This window comes from Sus scrofa, chromosome 14 (genome assembly GCF_054392235.1).
Source record: "Sus scrofa isolate SSC_HxYL_T2T_F1_AM1 chromosome 14, Sscrofa_HxYL_maternal_Yorkshire_Landrace_v2.0, whole genome shotgun sequence".
In the NCBI taxonomy this organism is placed as follows: Eukaryota; Metazoa; Chordata; class Mammalia; order Artiodactyla; family Suidae; genus Sus; species Sus scrofa.
In genome coordinates, this window is record NC_139396.1 from 98,330,251 (window position 1) to 98,357,386 (window position 27,136).

Sequence of the window (27,136 nt, forward strand, 5' to 3'; positions counted from 1 at the left end):
AAAAACCCCAGGTCTGCTGAGTTGGATTCTGCTAAATGTTTAAATCAAAATCAATTGCTATCATATAAGGTTGATATAGAAGAGTAAAGAACAAAAGGTGCCTAATAATCCTGATTATAAAACTAGATGACAAAAGAAAATTACAGGTTATTTATGAACATAGACACAAAGATCTAAAATAAAGCATTAGCTATTCAAATCCAAAGGAACATTAAAAATTAATGTGTTATGATCAAGTGGGATTTATCCAATTATTATAAGGATTGCTCAACATAAAATAAGTTTATCAATATTGTTCACCACATTAATAAATAAAAGGTTAATTTTATTTTTTCCATTGATGCAGAAAAGGAATTTGACAAAGTTTAACACATATTAATAAAAAAAATTCTTTTCAAATTAAGAATTCTGTAAAGGCATTTTTAGAAAAAGTTTACAATATATTTCATATTTAATAGACAAACTAAACTCATTCCCTAAGGCAGGAAAGAAGACAAGGTTGAACATCGCAATTATGTATGACATATTATCGTAGGTACTAAAAAGACATGAGCAGTATGAGGATTGGGGGGAAAGGTGACAATATCATTATTGGCAGATGATATGATAATATCCTAGGAAAGAAAGAAGACAAGGTTGAACATCGCAATTATGTATGACATATTATCGTAGGTACTAAAAAGACATGAGTAGTATGAGGATTGGGGGGAAAGGTGACAATATCATTATTGGCAGATGATATGATAATATCCTAGGAAAAAAACAATAGAGTTAATCTACTTGAATCAGTAAGAGTCAAACAAAATTGTCATATATAAGTTCAATCTAAAAAACAATGGTATTCACGTTGTGGCACAGTGGAAACGAATCTGACTAGGAATGATGAGGTTGGGGGTTCGATCCCTGGCCTTGCTCAGTGGGTTAAGGATCTGGCGTTGCCATGAGCTGTGGTGTAGGTCGCAGACGCAGCTCGGATCTGGCATTGCTGTGGCTCTGGTGTAGGCCGGCGGCTACAGCTCCAATTAGACCCCTAGCCTGGGAATCTCCATACGCCGCGGGAGTGGCTCTAGAAAAGGCAAAAAGACAGAAAAAAAAAGAATCCAGGGAGTTCCCGTCGTGGCGCAGCAGAAACGAATCCGACTAGGAACTATAAGATTGCAGGTTTCATCCCTGGCCTCGCTCATTGGGTTAAGGATCCAGAATTGCCGTGACCTGTGGTGTAGGTCAAAGATGCAGTTCGGATCTGGCATTGCTGTGGCTCTGGTGTAGGCTGGAAGCTGTAGCTTCAATTAGACCCCTAGCCTAGGAACCTCCATATGCAATGAATATGGCCCTAAAAAGCAAAATAATAATAATAATAATAATAAAGAATCCAGAAGATGACCAAAGTTAATGGAGAGATCCTCCACCCACTTGAATGCAATGGCTTAATAATATGTAGATGTTAATTATCCCTAAATTAATCTGTAAGTTCAATACAGTCCGATTAAAGCTTCTAAGTGGATTTTTAATATACTTGATAAATCTACTTTTTAATGTATTCATTATAAAATTCATATAGATGAATAAAGATTCACGAATAAGTAAGTCAGGTATAGAAGAGGCAAGTAAATGGGAGAATTTCATATCGAATATGAAGGTACACCATAACACCACAGCAATAAAAACAGTCTGATATTGTTTTAAGATCAGACAAATAAGGCAGAACTGAGATCTCAGAGACATATACATTTTAAATCAAAGGGTAAAAGATGATGGCTTAATAGAAGGTTTTAGATCTCTTTAAGGAGAAAAATAAAACTGAATGCCTATTTAGCATCATCTTCAAAGGTGGGATCCTGATAGATCAATGAAGGAGTTCCTCTGTGTCTCTATAGGTTAAGGACCTGGCATTGTCACTGCTGCCACTAAGGTTGCTGCTATGGCACAGGTTTAATCCCTGGCCAGGGAACTTCCATGTCTCAAGTATGACCAAAAAGAAACAAAAAAGATATAAATGCAAAACTGATATTATAAATTTAATTGAAGAAAACGTGATGAGGTAGGATGAACTATAGAAACAAAACTTCAAAGGCACAAAACTACAAAGCATTTGGAGAGATGAAAAACACAATTACTAATTAAGCCTACTATATACCTATAGAACACTCTGCTCAAGAATAGCAGAATAGATATTCTTTTCAAATGTATATGGAACATTTAACAAGACAGATCAAATACTAGACCATAAAACAAGTCCAAATAAATTTAAATGGATTCAAATCATGCAAAGTGTGTTTTTAACCACAATGAAATTAAATTAGAAATAAAAACAATGATATCTGGAAAAGTCCCCAAATATTTTGAACATAAAAAGCATAGTGCTAAATAGCCCAAGTTCCCAGTTATTCAACTTTTTTTTTTTTTTTTGTCTTTTTAGGGCTGCACCCATAGCATATGGATGTTCTCAGGCTAGGGGTTGAGTCAGAGGTGTGGCCGCCAGCCTACACCACAGCCATAGCAACGCCAGATCCAAGTCGTGTCTGCGATCTACACCGCAGCTCATGGCAATGCCGGATCCTTTAACCCACTGAGCAAGGCCAGGGATCAAACCTGTGTTCTTATGGATACTAGTCGGGTTCGTTACCACTGAGCCATGATGGGAATTCCCTGTTATTCAACTTCTAAGTATTTATACAAGAGAATTAAAGTATTTGTCTATACAAAGACTTGTACACAAATATCCATAAAAGCTTTATTTTAAGAGTCCCAAACTACAAACAACCCAAATACATATCAACAGGTGACTAGAGAAACATAGCATGGTATCTCCATACATTGAGATACTATTTTGCAATAAAAGAGGATGAACTACTGATTTGGGCAGTAATATGCCTGAATCTCAAAATAATTATGCTTAGTGACAAAAGACAAAAGAGAGTATATACTGCATGATTCTACTTAATTCTAAAATTCTAGAATATGCAAACTCATCTATAGTGATAGAAAGCTAATTGGTGGTTATCTGGAAATGGTAGCAAAAGACAGAGATTATAGATTATAGATGGGCACAAGGAAAGTTTTGGAGGATTTTGGACATGTTCATTATCTTGATTGTGGTGCTATTTCCAAGAGTGTGTTCATAAGTCAAAACGTATCAAATTATACATGTTAAATATGTGCAGTTTATGAAATGTCAATTTGTATACCTCAAACTGCTGAAAATATATGCACAAAAATACCTACATTTATAAATAATTTATAAACTAAATAACACATGCAAGAAACACATAAATAAAAACACCCATATTAAACACATGAAAATAACTGATGTCCTAAAGTGAAGGAAAGGAAAATATCAATGGAAAACACAGAGTTTATAAATAAATAAATAAATTTACCAATCACAACAGTGGGACCTTACATTCTGGGGAAGAGAGTGACGGGGAAAAGAGAGGTTTACTCTGCTACAATGACACCTCTTTGAGGAATATACAGAGATAGTACATTGTCTAAGACAAAAAAACTGAGTAGCAACACTACAAGCTTCAGACTTTCAGTCATATGAATGAAGAAATATGTATAAGGACTCTTTCCTGGTATCACTGGGACAACTCAGAACTCCACCTACTCATGCATCTGACAATTATTCACTGCTTTCCTACTATGTGTCAGGTCTTATTCATAAGGCCAGTAATTTTTCCAATAGCCACTCATCACCTCCTTGTTCCCACCTGCTTGGGCTTCCATCTTGATTGCTGCTGTAGAAGAACCACTAGTAATTCCCCAAAGGCCTAAACTGGATTCTGTTTTCCCTCCTTCTTCAAAGAACTCTACAGCACCAGTGCTCCTCTGCTTTGTTACTTGTGACTGAAGCATTCGTGCCTGAAGCTGTTTGAAGCCTTCATGAAATGCCATTTCCATTCGAATATCATTGTTTTGAATTTCATAGTACAAGCCTGAAGAAAAAAAGGTGTTGAAATAAATGTGACCAATTTCCCACCATCATATAATGAAGAATTGCAACATTTCCCACATTTTTACCAACATTGAAGAACTACATGATGAGCCATTAAAGAGTGAAAAGAGAAAGGGAAAATCTTCTAATGAAAGAAAACATATTCATATCACAGGAAAATATCAAACCAAGTAAAGTCCAGGCTACAACATTAGTTGGTTCCAAGCAAGTAGCATCTTCAAAGAAAATTTCTGCCTGCTCATAGTTCTCCATCAGGACAGCCAGGACACCACACAGCAACAAGCTGAGAAGACACCACCAACATAATTTACAACTTGGTCCCATGTCACAGTCATGGAACCATGACAATTTCAAGAAGCTTATCTGCTCCTACTCACTCCTTATCTCCCTTCCCACCATACCTGTGGACATGATTCTGGTTCAGGGAAAGGGCTTTCCGAAAACACTCTTGTGCTTTGATGTTGTCTTCAGTTAGGAGGCAGAAGGCACCATAGTCCAGCCAATGCTCCAGGTTCTGGGGCTCACGGACTAACCTCTACCACATGAAACATCAGAAGGACCAAGGCTATTGTAATACTGTGTCATATTCTTTATGCATATAACACATAACATAGTAAGTATTCCATAAATACTATAAGCTCTGTGAAGGTAGAAACTGTGACTTCTTTGTTTACCACTGAATTCTGAATGCCTAGGACAATCACTTCTCTGGCTTATGGTACATGGTCAATAAATAATGACTCATCAACTCATTGCTTCCTAGTGTCAGTGTTCTGGTCACCATATGGTCATCTGATTACTTGAGAATCTAAAAGATTCATTTTATGTTTCATTATAAAGATTCACTTATAATTATTTATGCCATAGTCTTGAGAAGGCAAATATAAACTTATCTGCAAATACGTAATAATAAAAGCAACTCATAATGAGTGAACACTAAAAAACATTGCTGAAAGAAATTACAGAAGACATAAACAAATGGAAATACATTCCATGTTCACAGGATGGAAGACTTAATGTTAAGATGTCAAAACTACCTAAAGGAACTTACAATGCACACTCTATCAAGATCCCAATGATGTTTTTTGCAGAAACATAAAAAGTCATTCTAAAATTCATATGCAATCTCAAGGGACCCTGAGTATCCAAAACAGTATTTAAAAGGAAGAACAAACCTGGAAGACCACACTTCCTAATTTCGAAAGTTACAAAGCTACAGTGATTAGTCTGGTACTGATATAAGGACAGATATAAAGACCAAGGGAATAGAATAGAAAGCCCAGAAATAAATATGAGCATATATGGACAAATGACTTTTGACAAAGGTACCAAGACCATGCAATAGAGAAAAGACAGTCTTTTAAACAAATAATGCTAAGAAAAATAGATACCCATATACCAAAAAAATAAAGCTAGACTCTTATCCAATACCATATATATATTAAAAAAAAACTCAATTCAAAAGACAAATTATATATAAAGGAGTTCCCGTCCTAGCGCAGAGGAAACGAATCTGACCAGGAACCATTAGGTTGCAGGTTCAATCCTGGATTAAGGATCGAACCTGCAGTGGGTTAAGGATCCGGCATTGCTGTGAGCTGTGGTGTAGGTCACAGACGCAGCTTGGATCTGGCATTGCTGTGGCTGTGGTGTAGACCGGCAGCTGTAGTTCCAATTCAACCCCTACCCTGGAAACCTCTATATGCCGAGGGTGTGGCCCTAAAAAGACAAAAGACTAAAAAATCAAATCAAATCAAATAATAAATAAATAAAAACTCAATTGGATCAAAGACCTAAATGTTAAGACCCCAAACTATAAAACTGAGAAGAAAATATAGGGCAATAGCTTCGCAATATTGCATTTGACAATTTTCCTCAGGCTAGCTATATTCCCATTAAGTGTGTGTTTTCCTCTCTGCACAGGGACCTTTACATCGGAGGTGGGTAGTGTTGAAGCAAGAGGTGCCCACAGGCAAAGAGCAGTCAGATAGATGCACTGCCCCTGTAGGCGTCAGTGGCTCTTCTGAAATGAAGCCCAAGGTGGAGCCTTTTCCCTGGTTGTGATTTGTCCCCCCAGATCCAATGCTGCACTGTGGTGTGGTCTGAGCAGGGGCTGGAGCATTAGCTTGGCTTGGGCTAGGGTTCGTGGTGAGGCAGTCACGGTAAACCTGGCATCCAGGAGGGCAGACGTCTCTGTGTCCTCAGGAGCAAGCTATCACACTTGTGCTCCTCACTAGTGGAGTTCAGGGTTCTCCAGCCTTTCTCTCTGTCCCAGCTGTCCTCCAACCAGCCAAGGTGGGGCTGTCTCCTCTACATAGGAACCCAGCCGTGACTTGACCCACTCACTCCGCAGGGTGGGTATATGCCAGTGCAATTTCCCTTTTCCTCCGAGTCCCCTCCCAGGGACTCAGGTCCCAATCCAATTGCTTTCCTTCCCTTTCTACTTGATTATGTATGTATCTTTCTTAGAGCTTTTGTTGTTTAGAAGGCATTCTGCCAGTTTCCAGTTAGTTTTCAGTAAGAATTGTTCCATGTTGTAGATGTATTTTTAGTGCACTTGTGACAGGAAGGTGAGCTCCATGTCATCTTGCTCTGCCATTTCTCTAGGTTGATTTTTTGCATTTGGATAACCAACTGTTCTAACAGGATTTTTTGGAGAAAAAAAAAACTATCCATTCCACATCGAATTTCTTTTAGAATTTTGTAAAAAAATATAATGGCCTTATTTGGTGGATCTGTTTTTGGACGCTGTTTTATTGATCAATGTGCCTATCCTTTCAACAACAAGGCTGGATTTTAAACAACCAAAAACTACTATGACTTACATTCACATTTACAAATATCAGTAATAACAACCACTGGGAAGATGCTTAATTACCTCTTCATAGTACGCTGCTGCCATTTCAAAGTTCTCATTGACTTCTGCTTCGAAAGCAAAGAGTCGAAGCTGTTCACTGCTGGTAGGAATTGTTGAAGCAGTGCCTTGGACATCATCTGGCATAGTCTTGTCAGCATCAAGATGTTAGGCAGACGAAATGAAGCAATTACAAGTAGAGAAGTTTTATAAGAATATCCAAATGTGAGAGTCTAGTCATGATTCTAAAGCAACACTGAGATTTCTTACAGTCTTGTCAGTACTGTAAGAGAGTGAGAGTGTACCAAGAGAGAAATAACAAGGGTGAAATAGAATCTCAGCTATCTGAATATGAACATTCTCAGCTCATGGAAGTGAGTAAAAATATGTAGGGCAGAACTGCTCTCCACAACCCTTGTGGCAGTCAGAATCCCTAACCGAATCACTTCTTTTTTTTTTTTTTTTTTTTTTTTGTCTTTTGTTGTTGTTGTTGTTGCTATTTCTTGGGCCGCTCCCGCGGCATATGGAGGTTCCCACGCTAGGGGTTGAATCGGAGCTGTAGCCACCGGCCTACGCCAGAGCCACAGCAACTCGGGATCCGAGCCGCGTCTGCAACCTACACCACAGCTCACGGCAACGCCGGATCGTTAACCCACTGAGCAAGGGCAGGGACCGAACCTGCAACCTCATGGTTCCTAGTCGGATTCGTTAACCACTGCGCCACGACGGGAACTCCGCCGAATCACTTCTAACCTCAAATTGCTTTTTTCATTTTCTGGAGTGCACAGACAAATACTACCATTTTTAGGTGCCATGACAAGAACAAGGTTGGCAAAAAAATTGCTGGAGTCCTCAAACATCAAGAATATACAAGACAAGGGTAAATCTTTGGAAGCTATGTCAGTATTTTCAGTGGTATATAGAGACAGATTCTACAAAGGAGACATTTTAGAAGTAGCCAGAAAGGTAGAAGGAAAAATAATTTACTCTATGTGCCCAGACAGGAAAGAAAATCTGGTATAATAATTAATCTCTTGGGCCAGAAGCTATGGCCATGGAAGACCCACCCCCAAATTCTTTAACTAGAAATAAAAATAATATTACTGACTTTAACAATAGAGTTATTAAGGGATGCAAAGAGTAAAGCTAAACTTGAGATGGGCTAGAGAGCTTCTGATCATTGATTAATGCCTCTGTTCTTTGTTCTTTTTAATTTTGATGATCTTGACCTCTAAATCCCTCTGGCAACACACTTCCATGCCCAGACCTGAAAAAGGATACCTCTAATTCCATTCCTAAAACCCATATTACAAGTCTTCTGCCTTCTTGTCATTTAGCCCCCTTAAAACTGCTCTATGACTTCCAATATGCCTATCATTTCCCAAATGGATAAGCCTGGACTCATACTACTCTCACCAGAACATTAAAGTCACAGGCATCCTTGTCCTTTTTCTGCACTTGTCCAGAAAACTCCCAAATTAAAACAATCCTACAATCTGACTTTATTCCTAGACAGTAGCTGCTAACTGTTCCGGAGGAAAAATGCATACAGTCTTAGCTGAAGGCCTTTAATACTCTCAATAATCTATGTATCTGTCCTTGTTCAGCAACATTTTCCACAATGTTATACAACATATAAATTTTCTTCGCTTCAAGGTTTTCATTCAACCTTTATTCTCTTCACTTTCAGTAAATATGTTGCTGAAAGGAGAAACCATTAGGCAAAAACAAAACAAAACAAAACAACACCCTCAATTTTTTAATCCTACACATTTTAAAATTTCTGCATCCATTGTATCTCTTTCCCTTCAGTCTCAAAGGAAAAGGTATCACAACCTTCTCTGTTTCAAGGCTAATCCTTCCACTGAAATTCTTGATCCTTTTCCACTTGTATATCCTGAGTTTGCCATTGCTTATCCCCTCTTTTCCCCCTTTATTTTCAACTTCTCCTGGTCTGCTGCCTCCTTTTCCTAAGCCTGTGGACATTCTAAAGTTTCTTCCATTTCAAAAAGAAAATCTCTAATTTCTAGCTACCACTTTCCCACCTTTTCCCTTCATCTTCCAACTTCCTGAATTTACATTCTACCTACTTCCTAATCATGCACTTACCCTTCAATTCATTATAATTTGAATCCACTCCATTAGCTCAATGAAAATGCTATAAAATATTAAAAACAATCTCCTTATTGCCAAATCCAATAAAAGCTTTTCAGATTTTGTTTTTCTTTTTCCCCATTTTATCAAGATATAATTGACATACATCACTGTATAAGCATATACTGACTTACATATATTGTAAAATGACTATCACAAAAAGTTTAGTTAGCATCCATCATCTTATATAAATACAATAAAAAGAGAAAGCAAAAAAATTAAAAAAATTGTCCTTGTAATGAGAAGGCAGGATTTACTCTTTTAATGACTTTCCTATATACCACACAGCAGTCTTAACTATAGTCCCCATACTGTACATTACAACCCTAGTATTTATTTATCTTCAAACTGGAAATTTGTGCCTTTGAATCACCTTTCTCAAATCTCTCCTCCCCTGACCCAAGATTTTTTTTCCTTGAATTTCTTAGAGTATTTGACAATGTTGACCACTTTTTCTTCTTAAAATTTCCTTGCCTTAGATTCTGAGATACCAATGTCTTCTGGATCTTTTTTGCCCTTTCAACAATTCACTTGTTTCCTTCATTAATTCTTTTATTCACCCATCCCCTAACTGTTGGTGTTTCCTAGGGTTTTGTCACCAGCTTGCTTTTCTCTCTACTATCACGCTTTTCTTAGCATGCTTTTCTATGACCACAGTTTGACTAGCATCTATATGGCTCCCAAATCTCATCTCAAACTCACATCTCTCTCTAGAGTAAAACCCCTCTAGAGCCCAATGTTCAAAACTAAATTCAACATCATCTGCCTTCCATCAAATTTGCTTGTTGAATTTCTTGTCCTAGTCAATGGCATTACCAGCAACTCAGTCTAAGAGCCTTAAATTTAAGAATCTTTGACCCCTTTTCTTTCTCAGTATGCAATACCCAGTTTTATCACCTCTAACCCAGCTTTATCACCTCTAACCCATCCTTCATTCTGCTATCAAAGTGTTCTTTGTAAAATGTAAATATAATCATACTTTTTCCCAGTGTAAAATAATTCAATTTATTGCATCCAACTACTAATAAAGGAAAAAGTCAAAACTTATTTGTGTGATATATAAGACCTCCCTCCACACTCCCAACTTGCCTACCAGGAACTGATCCCTGGCTTCATCACCTGTTTCACTGTGCCTCAACCACTTCAACTTCTTCTCCTGAACTATCTACAGTTTCTGTATATGCCATATTCTTCTAAGCGTCCAAGCTTTTGTGGTGTTACATATGACTCAAATGCTCTGAAACATCTACCTGGAGAGCTTCTTTTCAGCCTTCAAGGCCCAGATCTCCTGTGAATCCTTCCCTGAAAGATCTCAGGGTAAAGCTGATAACTTTTTCTTTAGGCACCCCCTAACCTGCTCTATATGGACACACCTCTATCACAGCACTGACCTCACTTAACTGCAGTTATTTGTATTTTATGCCTGTCTTCTCTACTAGACAGGGAGTCCTTGGGGACATAAAGTAACAGTAATTACCATCTTGTGCTTGATTCTCAATTGTTTTTCAAATCAAATCATTCAAATCATCTGTGCAGGACTGTTGTCCTAATCCTAGGATACTGGACATTCCTCTCCTATCTCTTCCAGGAAGGCTGAACAGGTGAAAGAAAAAGTATGGTGGCAGAGAAGGAAAAACAGTCAAGGAAAGAATAGAACAGAGGCTTTGAGGGGGCATAGCTGGTAGAGACTACCAGGAGACAAAAAAAACTGATTCTGTCATTGTTTCCAAACAAACCACAACTTGTATACATTTAAAAAATGAGCAAATGAAGCTAAGATGTAAGCTGTGTAAATATGAACAGATAAGTCGGAAGAGAGAGGGCTACCAGTCAGATAGAAAAGGTAGGTTTGAAGTGTCACTGTCATTCAGGCATAATGTCTGAAAACTCATAGTTTTTCGTTTTGTTTTGATTTGATTATCAATCTTGAAGAAAAAAATTGAGAATTGCACACATTCGCAGAATAATCAGGATGATAATTTTTACTTCACCATTTATATAGCTGATTTTATTTTTTATTCATCGAATTTGACAGTTATTAAATAAATTTTTTCTAGGAAGTTGAAAGAGGATCCTCCCTTATTTCCCTCAAAATTAGTCCTATAACTTAGACTGTTTCTTATTCATCACTGTGTTTTCCAGCCTAGCACAGAGTACACACCTCAATAAACGTTTGTGGAATTAAGGAAGAAAAGAAGAAAGGAAGGAATTATTCAGAGGGGACCCTGATGACCTATGGAGAAAAGGAGGGGTACTATAGCTCTTGAGCACCTACCTGATTTAAGGCCACATGCATCTGATCCACCAAGAACACATAGAGCTCACTAATAAATTTCTGCAGTTCCTCTTGGTTTTCAAATGATGTTGTCTTTAAGTACTTTTCCCTCACAATCTTTACCACAGCATGCTGCAAGAGACACAGATCACCATCTGATAACACAGTCCAGCACCAGGCTAACATCAAAGGCCTCCCTTGAGCTTCTTATCAAAGGCTCATCAGAACTCCAGAAGGTGATTAATTTCTCTTGGTGACTACTAGACTCTTGGATCTCTAATTTTCCCCCAATCAACATACTTCCCATGGCTTCTTTTCCTGACATCACCATCATACTAAATGGTCAATACAGGACTTGTACTATGTGAACAGAGTCATAACGGCAAAGAAAAACCTCAGAATTATGTTTACATGTTACATTTCTTATGGTGGTCAAACAATTCCTATCACAGAGAACAGAGCTTTTTGTACCAACAGCAAGAAAGGTGGAGTATAGCTGAACATAACTAGAGAAAAGTGATAACTAGGTGTATAGTGAAGATGCTTCATGAAAATCTATGCAACCTAGTAAATAAACCAATATTTACCTTGAGTTGTTCTTTGAATGCAAAACATTTTCCAGAGCAATTAAGTTCGTAGTTGAGCTGGCACTTCTGTTCCTCCAGGGTTTCACAATCCAAATCATTCCCCAATTTGGCTACCTGTTTTCCAAACATCCTGTGATATTCATTCAGAATGGCTCTAGAAATGTTCTTGATCTGCATGTGGTAGTCACTTACTGCCTATGAAAGTACAAAATGTCTGATAAAGAGGCCTCAAAGAGGTCATAACCTGAAATGCAAGTCAAATTGGATTAGGTCTTACATTTAATAACATTTTAGGTATAAATTGCCCATTTCTTCCAAGCTCAGAAACCATCAACCAAAGATTAAACACTGTATGCTAGTCACTATTTGCCACTGGTCACAAATAGAAGCAGGAAGGAAGATATGTGAAGCTACAACTTCTCGCTCCTTCTGGAAAACATACTTTACAGCCCATGCCTTGTTTTCAAATGGGTGCACTCATTTGGCTTTGGCACTTGCCTTCTGAGCTCCTCCTGTCCGACGGGTAAGAGGTGGCCTTGGAGGAATCATTTCCTTGACCCTGTATCAGATAAAAACAAACCAAAACATAACTTTATTAATGCAGATTTATGTTATTTCCCACCTCCAAAGGTGGGGGAGATCTAAGGTCAGTTGCCCACTACACTTGAGCACTGTGCAATTTTCTCATCTAAGAGCCGAGATATGAACCTCGAAGAGCTTATGGTTATGGACTAGATTAGAAGGAAGCCAGGAAGCAGCTAAGTTGTACTTTTGGCTAATTTGAGCCCTGGCTTTACCCTTACACTATTTTTAAACTGTTGTACACAAGAGGCTACTTGAACTCAGGAGTAGAAGGAATGGATGTTATGACTTTAAGTATAACCAGTACAGTCTCTGAAAGCACAAAGTTTTGGAAATATAAGTGGCAAGTGCACACTTTCTTTATCTATCTAGGATAGTAAATATACTGTCATAATTTACAAGACTGTATTAAACTATAATAATGATATCTGACTTTAAGTGAGTAAGAAAACATATTTTATCACTGACAAACTACTTATGCCAAACTTCTACTTTCCATTTTCAGGAGGGCTTACAAGAACTTAAAGGGAATTAGCTTATAGCTCTTCCTCCTTATAGTTTCAGATTCCTAATGAAGTATATTACACTGCCTTTGAAATTTACCAAAAAATTTCAAATTCAATTTTTCCTTAATAAGTCCGATGTAATTTTATACCTTGCTCACAATTTCTAATTTTAATTTTATTTTAATAGATAATATATCCATATCATTCAAAATTTAAGATGTATGAAACAATATATAGTAAATTGTCCCCTTCCAGTCTTGTCCAGTCATCCAGTTTTCTCTCCAGAGACAATGTTATTACTCATTCAAAAGATACACTGAGTGCCCTTTCAGTGTTGGGAATTGAGCATTGCACAAAATAGACAAAAATTCTTGTCCTCATGGAGGTTACATTCTAGTTGGGGGAAAAAAGACAGTAAGATAAATATATTAGTGATAGGTGCCATAGAAAAAGATAATGCAAGAAGGCAGACTCTGGAGTTTCCATCGTGGTGCAGTGGAAATGAATCCGACTAGGAACCATGAGGTTGTGGGTTTGATCCCTGGCCTTGCTCAGTGGGTTGAGGATCTGGCATTGCTGCGAGCTGTGGTGTACGTCACAGACACAACTTGGATCTGGTGTTGCTGTGGCTGTGGCATAGGCCGGCAGCTACAGCTCCAATTAGACCCCTAGCCTGGGAACCTCCATATGCCTCGGATGCAGCCCTAAAAAAGACTTTAAAAAAAAAAAAAAAAAAAAAAAGGTAGACTATGTTGGGGCCTGGGAGTGGTGGAATTGTGGAGCATATTTCACCGGGGAAAGCCTCACTGAGATAATAACACTTAAGTATGAGCTGATGGAAGTAAGGAAGCAAGTCATGTAGACAAGGAAAGTGGTAAAGAAATTACAGGAAAAAGGAACAGCAAGTGTAAAGACCTTGCTGCAAAAGTATATCTGGCATGTGTGAGAAACAGCAGGAGGCCAGTTTGGCTGAACTGAAAAAAATGAAGACAAAGTACATGCAGGATACTTAGGACCCCTTGTAGGCCACTATAAAGACTGACTTTTACTCAGGAGTGTGATGGGGAGTCATTGGTAGTTTCTGAACGGAGGAGTTACATGAATCGACTTCCATTTTAGTACAACATTCTATAGAATGCTGTATTAAGAATAAATTGGCCAAATGTCCATCAACTAAAGAACAGAAAAACAAAATATGATATAGTCATACAATGAAATACTATTCGACAATAAAGAACTGAAGTACTAATCCATAATTTATGGCAAATATTCTCAATTAATTTTTGGAAAGGGGCTAAATCCAAAGTTTTTTAAAGTTTAAGAACTCTCTAGTATAAAACATGAATATGCCATTAACAGCAGACAAGTCTTAAAAGGAGACTTCCAAATGACTAATAAATATGTGAAAAAAGTTTAATCTCACAAAACATTTATAATGTGGATTAAAATTAAAATAAGAAAATTTATTTCCCTGTAAAAATAGCCAAAATAAAAAATTATTTGCATTGGTGAATGTATAAAGAAACAACAGTCTTATACATCACTTGAGGAACTGCAAAATTTTGGAAGGCAATTGGACAATATTTACCAAAAGATTTAAAAATATCTGTAATTGGAATTCCCTGGTGGCCTTGTGGTTAAGCACCCAGGATTGTCACTGCTATGGCTTAAATTCAATCCCTGGCCCAGGAACTTCTGTGTGCTGTGGGCAAAGGAAAAAAAAAATCTGTAGTAAATAGTTTCAAAGATGTAAGTTATCATTTCCTTTCATCCTTCATTGAGCACGGTGTTCCTCAAAACAAGAGGTGAAGTCTAGATGTCAGCAAAATGACAAAGCAGATAACTCCAAACTCCCACTCCGCACAGGAGCTTTGAAAAAACAATCAGAAACTGCCAGAACCAACTTTGTCAGAACTCTGGTAAACAGTCAAAGGGTCAAAGGTTTACAGCAACAAAGAGAACACTGAATCAAGAAAAAGGCGATTAAAAAATACTTCTAAAGTCTTGTGGCATTTTTACCTGACCCTGCCCTAGCTCAGTGGCAGTCACAAGATGGCACTCTGCAATTCAAGTGTGGCACACTGGTCCCTGATTTGGGAGGAGCAGAGCATACCTTATTCTTAAGTTACTATGTTTTGTTCTAACTCGTCTTAGGCTACCCAAAGGAATAACATAATGTACTAGATTCTGTTTCTCCAACCTTGAAACTCATTCAGGGGAGAAGATTAGAGGGTGGCCACTGCTCAAACTCATTATGATATTATCAAAAACCCACAGCTCTTTGAGACAAAAAATTATGGTTAAGACATAAAAAAGACTACCAAAGGCCTAGAAGGAAAAGCCAGAGAGTTTCTTTGGGAAATTGGGGTACTCAAAAGTATTTGTCTATACTGAGGAATTTAGAAAGCTACACACATATGCAGGACAGGATACATGCTCAGAAAAGACTGGAGAAGATCTAAGCTTTCACCACTGACTGATGGATAGTCTCAGTGCAAGCAGGAAGTGAAGCCTGAGGCAGAATTATAAACAGCGTGGTTAAGTGTTTTTTAAAAAAACGCCCCAACAGAGAGTCATCTGCAAAGACCAAAAAAGGATTTTTGTCTTGTTCTTATTTGTTTGTTTATATTAAGATATTGGCATTCAAGGAAATATTGGTCAAAATACTGGCTGAATACAAGCTACAACTGCAACAATCAAGAACAGTAAATATTGGGGAAGGGAAAATCTGATTTTCAAAATTCCCACATTATAGTATCCAAATGTTCAATTTTCAACCAAAAAAAAAAAAAATCACAACATGTACAAGAAACATAAGAGTATGGCTCTCTCAAAATAAACAATAAACTGACAGAAACTGCTCCTAAAGAGGCCCAGAAATTGCACTTTCTATAAGAAGATGTTACATAAACTGATTAACCATGATCAAAGAGCTAAAGGAAACCATGGAAGAAGGACTAAGAGAAATCAGGAAAATTATGTATAAACAAAATGAAAGTATCAATAGACAGAAATTATAAAAATGATCTAAATAGAAATTTAGAGTTGAAAAGTACAACTGAAATAAAAATTCAGTACAGAGTTCAACAGATTTAATCAGGTAGAATAAAGAACCAGCAAACTTGAAGAATAAACAATGGAAATCATCCAGTCTGAAAAACAGAAAAAAATAAATAAAAAATTAAAAAGTGAACAAGGACTAAAATCTGATGGGACACCATCAATGTACACATTTCTATAATCAACACACACATTATGAGACTCTAAGAAGGAGAGAAAAGAGGGCAGTAAGCGTTTTGAAGAAATAACTCCCTCAAACTCCCCAAATTTGATGAAAGCCATGAATCTATGCAATAAAGCCTAGTAAACTTAAAGCAGGAAAAATTCAAAGAGATCCACACTAAGACACATTATAGTCAACTTGTCAGAAGTCCAAGACAAAGAAAAAAATCATAAACGCGATGAGAGGAGTGACTTAAGATTAACAGATAATTTCAATAACATCTATAGGATTAATAGATAATTTCTCATCAGAAACCATGGAGGCCAAAAGGCACTAAGGTGATATCTTTAAAATTCTGAAAAGAAAAACCCCTACAAACAAAGAATTCTATATCCAGCAAACTATCCTTCAAGAATGGAGAAATTAAGACAATTCCAGACAAACAAAAGCTAAGAGAGCTGTTACTAAAAACTACCATATAAGAAATTCAAAAGGTAGCCCTGAGGCTGAAATGAAAGGACCCTGGTCAGCAACTTGAAGGAAAATGAAGAAATAAAGAACACTGGTAAAGATAAATAAGAAAGGTAGTATTATGGTACTTTAAATTTGTAGCTCCTCCTCTCTTTTTCCAGAAGGAAAACACATAAAATAATAATTAAAAACCTTTGTTAACAGGCACAAAATGTATAAAAATATAATCTGTAATGGTAATACAAAGAAGAAGGGATGGAGATTATATTATAATCAATATAATTATAGCATTGATTATAGTATATTATAGTAATTATGGGATAGATTATAGTATTGATGCTAAATTGGTATTATTCAAGTTAGGTCGGTATAAGTTTAAGAAGTTAATTGTAATCTTCAAGGTAACCACTAAGGAAAAAACTAAATAATATAAAGAAAAGGAAAGAAGAAGGAAATATAAATGGCACATTATAAAAAACAATTAAATATTAAAAAGGCAGTAATGAAGAAAGAAATAGAACAGAAAACATGCATTTGTCCCTCAGTATCCACAGGGGATTGGTTCTAGGACCACTTTCTACATATCAAAATCCATAGATGTTTAAGTCCCTTACATAAAATACTATATTATTTGCATATAACCTACACACATCCTCCCACATACTTTAAGTTATCTCTAGATTACTTAAAATATCTAGTACAATGTAAATGCTATGGAAATAGTTTCCAGTACCTGGCAAATTCAAGTTTTGCTTTTTGGAGTTTTCTGGAATTTTTTTCCAAATATTTTCAATCCATTATTGGTTTAATCTGTGGATGCAGAACCCACAGATACAGAAGGGACTATGTAAGACATACAGAAAACAAATAGATAAATTATAGAAGTAAATCCCTCTGTGGATGCAGAACCCACAGATACAGAAGGGACTATGTAAGATATACACATAACAAATAGATAAATTGTAGAAGTAAATGGATTAAACTTAATTATTAAAAGGCAGAGATTGGAAGATTGGATTTAAAAAAAATGGGGTCCATCTCTCTATTATCTATAAGATAACCCCTTTAAATGTACAGAAACATAAAAGATTGAAAGTAGGGGTATAATGAAAGACAGTCCATAAAAATAGTAACCAAAACAGAGCTGGAATGACTATATTACTGTCAGACAGAATAGATTTTAAATTAAAAATTCTTACAAGAGCCAAAGAAGAAAAATATATATAGTTAAAAGTTTCCAGACAACAATAAAATATACAATCATAAACATATATGTACCCAACAACAGAGCTCTAAAATAAATGAAGCAAAAATTGAGACAACTGAAGGGAGAAACAGACAGTTCTCAGTGATAGAGATTTCAATATCCTACTTTCAGTAATGGACAGAACAACCAGACAGAAGATCAGTAAGGAAGTAAGAAGGCTCAAACCACAGTATAAACCAATCAGACCTAATAAACAGAGAACAATGCTCAACATCCACAGAAAAACCACACTAATTCTTATGTATATATAGAACATTCCACAGGATAGATCATGTTAGGCCACAAATGAAATGTCAATAAATTGAAAAACAGTAAAATCATACAAAGTAACCTTTCTAATCACAATGGAATGAAACTAGAAATCAACAACAGAAGAAAATTGGAAAATTCACAAATTTGTGGCAATTAAGCAATCACTTTTATTTTATTTTTTATTATTTTTTCTTTTTACAGCTGCACCTGCAGCATATGGCACAGTTCCTGCGCCAGGTGTCAAATTGGAGCTGCAGCTGAAGACTACACCACAGCAACACTGGATCCAAGCTGCATCTTCGACCTTCCCTTCATTACAGTTTAGGGCAATGCCAGATGCTTAACCGACTGTGAATGAGGCCAAGGATCAAACCTGCATCTTCACAGAGACACAATGGGTCCTTAACCTGCTGATTCACAATGGGAACTCCAAGCAACACACTTTTAAGCAACCAATTGGCCAAAGGAGAAATCATAAGAGGAATTAAAAAATAACTTGAGATTAATGAAAACAAAAAAATACAACATACCAAAACTTATGGGATGCAGAGAAAGGAGTGCTCAGAGGAAACTTTACATATATAAATGAATACAGTAAAAAAAAAGAAAAGGAGTTCCCATCATGGCTCAGCGGTAATGAACCCGACTAGTATCCATGGGGACACAGGTTTGATGCATGGCCTTGCTCAGTGGGTTAAGGGTCTGGGGTTGCTGTGAGCTGTGGTGCAGGTCACAGATGCAGCTCAGATCTGGGGTTGCTGTGACTGTGGTGTAGGCTGGCAATTGCCACTCTGATTCGACCCTAGCCTGGGAATTTCCATGTGCTATGAGTGCAGCCCTTTAAAAAAAAAAAAAAAGATTGCTGAGTTCTCTGGTGGCCTAGCAGTTGGGGATCCAGCATTGTTACTGCTGTGGCTTGGGTTCAATCCCCAGCTTGGAAACTTCCACATGCTGCGGGTGCAGCCAAAGAAAAAAAGAAAAGACGGATTGCAAATCAATAACCTAACTATATACCTTAAAGAACTAGAAAAGGAGAGCAAACTAAACCTAAAGGTAGTAGAAGGAAGGAAGCTGTACAGTACAAAATTGACAGAACACTGTAAACCAGCTATAATGGAAAAAAATAAGCATTTTATTAAAAACAAGATACTGCCATTTACAGCAATATAGATGCAACTAGAGATTCTCATATTTAAGTGAAGTAATTTAGAAAGAGAAAGACAAATACCATATGATATCACCTATATGTGGAATCTAAAATATGGCAAAAATGAACCTATCTACAGTTTAATAGAAACAAACACAGAGAACAGACTTGTGGTTGCCAAGGAGTAGGGAAGGAAGTGGGTGGACTGAGAGTTTGGGGTTAGTAGACACAAATTATTACATTTAGAATGGATGAGCAATGAGGTCCTACTGGATAGCACAGGGAACTGTGTCCAGTCTCTCAGGATAGAACATGATGGGGACAAAATGCCTGAGAAAAAGAGTGTATATATATGTATATATATATATATATATACATATATATATATATATATATATATATATATGACTGGGTTTCTTTGCTGTACAGCAGAAAATGGCACAACATTGTGAATCAACTATACTTTAGCAAAAAAAGAAATTTCATGTGACCAAAAAACCCAGAAAACTGCTGATTAGCCCAAGAAAAATTACATGCATTGGACAAAATGACTTCCTGTAAATTGTACCTAAACTGTTTTGCAAATCAAGTATGAGAACTACTGCTACACACCTTCTGGCTAGCTCCTCCGGCATTCTCTTTGGAACCAAGGCTTTGTCCAGCTGAATCTCCAACACAATGTATGTTCCTGCTTCTACATATTGCTGTAAAGACATTTTTCTCTCATTTATTCTTTCCAGAAAAACAGATATTTATGAGAAGTTTTGGTAACATAATGCTCATAATATGTGAGAAAATTGCCTATATAACTGTATACATAGTGTAACCTTAACTATTAAAATATTTTTTTTACATAGAAAAATAACTGGAAAGAAAAATAGCAACAGTGGTTATCTCTTGCAGAAAAAGGTTTACAATTTTACTCTTGCAAACTTCCACCCCAGCCTTGTTTCTAACTTGTTCAATACTGTTCTTAGAACTGTTTCAAGTGAATGCCATTCTTTCTTGCATCAAACTTCTTTCATAAGCCTTGCAGAAATACTCTCTTCATAACCTTCTGACATTCCCACTCACATCCTCCTAAGCACTATTAATCAACTTCAACCTGATGGACATTTCTTTTTTTCTTTTTCTTTTTCTTTCTTTCTTTTTTTTTTTTTTTGGTCTTTTTGCCATTTCTTGGGCTGCTCCCGCAGCATATGGAGGTTCCCAGGCTAGGGGTCTAATTGGAGCTGCAGCCGTCAGCCTACGCCAGAGCCACAGCAACGTGGGATCTGAGCCGCGTCTGTGACCTACACCACAGCTCATGGCAACGCCGGATCATTAACCCACTGAGCAAGGCCAGGGATCGAACCCGCAACCTCATGGTTCCTAGTCGGATTCATTAGCCACTGCACCACAACGGGAACTCCATGATGGACATTTCTATTAAGATATATTTTTTTCTCTTTAGGGTCGCACGTGCAGCATACGGAAGTCGAATTAGAGCTATAGCTGCTGGCCTACGCTGCAGGCACAGCAACATGAGATCTGAGCCCTTGCGACCCACACCACAGCTCATGGCAATGCCGGATCCTTAACCCACTGATCGAGGCCAGGGATCGACCCCACATCCTCATGAATACTAGTCAGGTTTGTAACCACAATGGGAACTTTTCAATCCAGATTTTTGCCAGCATCCTAAATACATGTCCAGAAGTGAATTTATCATTTGCCCTATATTAACATTTGCCCTATATTAACCTCTATTTTGACATTTTTTAGGGCTGCACCTGAGGCAGATAGAAGCTCCCAGGCTGGGGGTCCAATAAGAGCTACAGCTGCCTGCCTACGCCACAGCAATGCAGAATCCGAACATCTGCAACCTCCACCACAGCTTGCGGCAACACCAGATCCCCGACCCACTAAGTGAGGCCAGGGATCGAACCCACATCCTCATGGATACTAGTCAGATTCATCTCCACTGCACCACGAAGCAAACTCCCTATTTTGACTTTTCTCCTAATGATTTTGTCATCCATTTCCAGAAAGTAAGGGATGAAACCTGAATTATATTTAACTTTTCTTCCTCAACACCCTGAATCTTTCTAATTTCATTCCTTGCTTCTTCAGGTTTCTGATTTTCTTTACTACAACCCCTTCCCTAAATTAAACTGCCATCGACACTCATTTGTACTACAAAAAAAAAAAAAAAAAAAAAACCAACCTATAGGAGTTCCCACTGTGTTACAGTGGGTTAAGAATCCCACTGCAGAAGCTTGGGTACCTGCAGAGGCATGGGTCCACTCCTCACCCAAACACAGTGGGTTAAAGGATCCCGTCCTCCTGCAGCTATGGTGTAGGTCACAGCTGTGGCTCGGATTCAATCTCTGGCCCAGGAACTTCCATATATGGTACGGCCATTAAAAAAAAAACAAACCAAAACTATAAACTGACATCCAAAGGCCCCTACCATGATTTCAACCTCTCTTTTCCATATCCTTGCAAGAGTATTGCCTGAAACATTCATGAGGTCTTATTTCTATATGACTTAAAAACCTTTCATGTTAGTCTCCAAGATAAGGCTTAAGAGTCCCTCATTACCTACAGAATGAAGCCCAAACTTTTAGCAAGTCTTTCAAATCTTTCTACAACACAACTCAGCTTCTGTCTTCTTTCTCACATCCTTCTAGAACCATTCCTTTCATTTCTCTAAATCATACACAATTAATTGATTTACCCTAGATTCTGCTACCTTCTTTGGCCACCTTGACTCAAGCTATTCTCTGGCCCTGAAATTCCTCTCCTTCCATCTTCAAAGGGTTCTTTCAACTTTCACTAGTTAGCTCTGATGTCACCTCTTCCTGAAGCTTTCTGTGACTGCCTCATCTGATTCCTCTGAGCCCACAGAGAACTTTCATGTATGCCTCTAGTATAGCAAGATTCTGTAATACAGTTAGTTATGTACCAGTCTGTTTTGCCCACCAGAGTGTTGAGTGTCCTGAGGGCAAATGAATAAATGCTGCAGATGATGTCTCTTTGCATCTCTTACAGTGCTTAATATAGTATAATTAATAAAGGACATAAGTATTCAATACTGGAAAGGATCTTAAATTTAATCTGGTACCCATTCCTTTTAGAAAGTCTTAACGAGACAAAGAAATTTACCTAAGGTCATAAGCTAATCATGGCAAATATGGAATAATTACTCAGATAATGAGCATTTTCCACTCTACATGATATTGCTCAGTAAAAGACTGATGAATTTCCAACTCTTTATGCATAGTTACCTGTCCTTCTGGATTGTTGCACAGAGAAGGTTCAACTTCCAAAGGGGTATCCGAGCTCTGAGATTTTATACTAGGTGCTTGCTGAAAGAAAATAAACATACCTCAAAAATTGAATCCTTAATGGTCTTCACAATGGCAGGGGCAAGAAAGCATCATGTTGCAGCAAAATACAAACTAAACTGAGGCGGTTCACCAAATAAGAAATGAGTGCAAGCCTCTGGAAGGTAACAAACTAGCAAAATCATTACCTTCTCAACAACCTACCATATCCCCCGGCCTAAGCTTTCCTTCTATATCCTTTTCTTTGACCACTTTATCTTCTTTCAGGTTCTTAGAAACAGCTGGTTTGGACAGTGGAGAATTAATTCCTCCTGTTTTATTATTCTGAATCAAATTATGGCCAGGATCTCGGAACAAGCTAAATAAACACTTGGTCTGAAAAAAAAGAAATAAAACATGCAATGAATCAAGGGTAAATGAGCCAAATTTAAAAAAAGCCCACATTTTTTTTTTAACACCACTTAGTTTTCTGGATAGTTTCAACACTATAGGGTCAAAGATAGAAGTGAAAAATTTTGTGGCCTTGCTGTACATGTTGAACAGGTGAAACCATCACAGAAAATTAGTTGTCTACTCTATTTTTTTTAATTAATGAGAACTTTCAAACTGGCTTGATTTGGTATCTCATAACTTGTTACCAGAAAGCTTTTAAACTTTGACACATAATTTCAAATTGGCCTATCAATTATAACTAGAAGAATAGGGCAAGTTTAAAGTTCAAAGTAAAAACTCCATATGGGAATATTCAAACTATAGACAAATGACTGGAAAAGAATCTTAAAATAATTTTTATTTATTTTTTTGTCTTTTTAGGGCTGCACCCGCAGCATATGCAAGTTCCCAGGCTAGGAGTCAAATTGGAGCTACAGATGCTGGCCTACACCACAGCCACATGGGATCTGAGCCATGTCTGGGACCTACACCACAGCTAACAACAATGCTGGATCCTTAACCCATTAGGTAAGGCCAGGGATCAAACCTGCATCCTCATGGATACTAGTCAGGTTTGCTACCACTGAGCCATGACGGGAACTCCTTAAAATAATTTTGAAATTAAACAACATGGCTGCACCTAATATAATTAATCCTGAGTGAAAGAAATGAGACCAAAAAAAGTGGGGGGGAGTAATAGACAGAGGTAGGAGTGAAGAATAACAGGTGACGACAATGTATATTTTCATCATCTTCATAGTTTCACAGCTGTAAACCTATGTCAAAAGTTTTAAATTGTACATTTTAATATATGCAGTTTATTATGTCAGTTACACCTCTACAAACTTGCTAAATGACAATCCAACAATATTAAAGAAAAAACTGTAAATACTAAATATCACTCGCAGTTCTATCACCTCTACCATAATTACTATATTTCGTATATTCTAAGATGCAACTTTTTCTTTCTTTTTTTTTTTTTGTCTTTTTTGTCTTTTCTAGGGCTACAACTTTTTCAAAGTTTAACATCTCTGGAAATGAGAATATTTCACGTAAGTGGTATTGAACAATATGTAATCATTTGTGTCTGTCTTCTTTCACTTAGTACAATGTTTTTGAGGCTTATTCATGTTACAGCATGTATCAATAGCTTATTCTTCTTTTAAACAGTTTTATAAGATATAATTAAAATTTCACATAATTCACCCATTTAAAGTGTAGTGAGAATTCAATGATTTTGGCATGTTACATTAATTATAGTTCATTACTTTTTATTGCTAAATAGTATTCCCTTGTATATATATATGCTACCATTTGTGCATTGATTCACCAGTTGTGGACATTTGAATTGTTGTGAGTTAGCTATTATGAATAAAGTTTTCAAAATTTACATACAGGCTTGTGTAATGCAGGTTTTCAGTTCTCTTGGGTAGGTTCCTAAGAATGATTTGCTGGGTTTTATGGTAAATTTATGTTTAACACAGATTTTTTATGTAGTTGTCCCACCAAATACTGAGTGGATATTGAAATTTTTAAATATATGTCAAATTGTCTATTACCCCTTTCAATTCTCTTGGGTTTGGCTTCGTGTATTATGAGGTTCTGTTGTTAGGTGTGTATACATCTATAATTTATACACTACCTATAACAATTCATAATTTATAAATCCTATATTCCTGATTAATTGACCCTTTAATCATTATGACATGCCATTCTATATCTTTAGTAATAGTGCTCATCTTATAAGTCTATTTTGTCTAAAATAGCCACTCAGCTGTTTTTTTCTGCCTTCTGGATTCCAGTGTTTCACATGAAAAATCAGTTGTTAGCATTCTGATGCTCCTTTTTAAGTGATGGTTGTTTTTTTCCTATTCAACTCGTAATTTTCTCTTTTTCTTTCAATAGTTCACTGTAATATGTATATGGTAGATCTCCATATGCTTCCTACTTGGAATTCTCTATACTTCTAGGATATGTAGATTAATGTCTTCGTCAATCAAGCAACATTTTCAGACTTTATCTGGCCACATTCACAGCACGTGGAAGTTCCTGGGCCAGGGATCAAACCCATGCCACAGCAGTGACCCAAGCCACAGCAGTGACAATGATGGTTTTTTATGATGGTTTCTTCTATGTATAGGATCCTTAACTTGCTGTGCCACCAGGGAACTCCCAGACATAATTTTTTAATACATTATTTCTGCCTCTGAAAATACTGGGGAGGAAACATTTTTGGCTATGTCTGAGTGAAGGGGTTGTCAAATTTTCTCCCCCTAAAAGCAATTATAAAGCTGGACAAATTGACAAAATGCCATTTCATCACTCTGCTAATTGACCAAAAACATCAACAAACTGAGAAGTATTACAGCATGAAAAACTAGAGTTTGAGGCATTCTTACCTAACTCAGCTAAGCCCCCTCCCCCTCCCCCTGCTCTACTTTAGCTTAATCAATGCAGTGATTCTTCTAGGGCAGGATGGGCTGTGAGAACTAGAGACTTTGCTGCTCACACAGCTTGGAGCAGTGGGTGAAGGACCCATGCCTGATGGTATTGCTGGCTGAGATGGAGCTCTCAGTAGTGAGCAACCAACTTATTGTAATGCGAGTCCTAGGAGAAAAGAGAGATAGAGGCAGAAATAATGTATTAAAAAATTATGTCTGGGAGTTCCACTGCGCCACGGCGGGAACTCCCTCCAATTCTTCAGTTACACTGTAAATTTTTTTATGATGGTTTCTTCTATGTATAGAAGATTTTCATTTTTTGGTAATCTAAATCTTTTACATCTTTCATTGCTTTCAAGCACAGGAAGCCTTTCCTTAATTCATATATTTAATTAAGAGCCACATCTATTTTATATTCTTCACATTTAACTTATTTTAATAAAATCACTTGGAATTTATCATGATCTATGCTATAAGTAAAATTTTCACTTTTTTCCCATTTGATTATCTACAAAGCATTAATGATTATTTTTTCAATGGATGTATATTCCATCATTTTTATTATAATAATTACTAAGACTTTCTCTATTATTAGACATTTAATCTTACTTTTGGTTATGCTATTATTGATCCTCAAAAGTTTTCATGAATATGAAGTTTTTAATCCTATTAAATTATTTAACTCAGATAAATCCCTATAAGTTTGATTTCTGATTCAAAGGATACTTATTCAGTAGGTTTTCTAAGAGATGATGAGTCTTTCATGACTCTGTTATGAGAAATAGATGTCCTAATAGTGATGAAATAGTAATGTCTTTGTTATTATTACTGTGATATTTTACAAAGCCTCACTTTCTCTTAAGAAACAACATGTTTAAATTGATTTTTTGCTTAAATAATATAATGCATGTATACACAGATGATCTTAACATTTTAGCATCTAAAAATTGAAAAAAAACTATAGCTCATGAACTAGTATACAGATTTTACTTTCTGCATACTTAACACAATAAACTTCTTTCATTATGCAAAACAATTTGTATCCAATTTTACTGATGTAAAATTGAAATATAGACTTAACTCAGAGATATTGTGGGTTTGGTTCCAGACAACCTCAATAAAGTCATAAAATTTTTAGTTTCCTAGTACATATAAAAGTTATGTATACAGGAGTTCTCATTGTGGCACAGTGGAATCAAATCCAACTAGTATCCATGAGGATGCAGGTTTGATCCCTGGCCTTACGCAGTGGGTTAAGGATCCAGCATTGCTGTGGCTGTGGTGTAGGCCGGTAGCTACGGCTCCAATTCTAGCCTGGGAACTTTCACATGCTGCACATGAGGCCCTAAAAAGAAAAAAAAATAAAGCAAAACAAAAGTCATATATACACCATAATGTAATCTATTAAGTATACAGTAACATTATGGCTTAAAAGACAAATACAGATCTTACTTTAAAAATATTTTATTGAGGAGTTCCCATTGTGGCTCAGTGGTAATGAACCCGACTAGTATTGTGGGTTCGATCCCTGGCCCCGCTCAGTGGCTTAAGGATCTGATGTTGCCATGAGTTACAGTGTAGGTAGCAGACGTAGCTCGGAACTGGCATTGCTGTGGCCCCAGTGTGGGCCAGCAGCTGCAGCTCTGATTTGACCCCAA

General features: G+C 36.9%; 1 protein-coding gene across 14 annotated transcripts in view; it reads right to left on the reverse strand.

The window, feature by feature from the left end:
* Positions 1–27,136, reverse strand: part of CFAP70 (cilia and flagella associated protein 70) — a 123,793-nt gene that overhangs the window by 43,058 nt on the left and 53,599 nt on the right. For 5 of the 14 annotated variants that reach the window (XM_084997299.1, XM_084997296.1, XM_084997303.1 and 2 more), the window contains 10 exons: positions 22,810–22,980; positions 22,546–22,626; positions 19,889–19,980; positions 12,323–12,387; positions 11,829–12,019; positions 11,242–11,373; positions 6,837–6,962; positions 4,360–4,493; positions 4,126–4,241; positions 3,714–3,938 (listed from right to left, as the gene is read on the reverse strand). In XM_084997299.1, coding sequence (XP_084853425.1) covers positions 3,714–3,938; positions 4,126–4,241; positions 4,360–4,493; positions 6,837–6,962; positions 11,242–11,373; positions 11,829–12,019; positions 12,323–12,387; positions 19,889–19,980; positions 22,546–22,626; positions 22,810–22,980 — 1,333 coding nt within the window. Of the gene's footprint in view, positions 1–2,722; positions 3,939–4,125; positions 4,242–4,359; positions 4,494–6,836; positions 6,963–11,241; positions 11,374–11,828; positions 12,020–12,322; positions 12,388–19,888; positions 19,981–22,545; positions 22,627–22,809; positions 22,981–27,136 lie in introns of those variants that run through there. The other 9 variants (XM_084997300.1, XM_084997298.1, XM_084997297.1 and 6 more) reach the window with 4 other exon arrangements.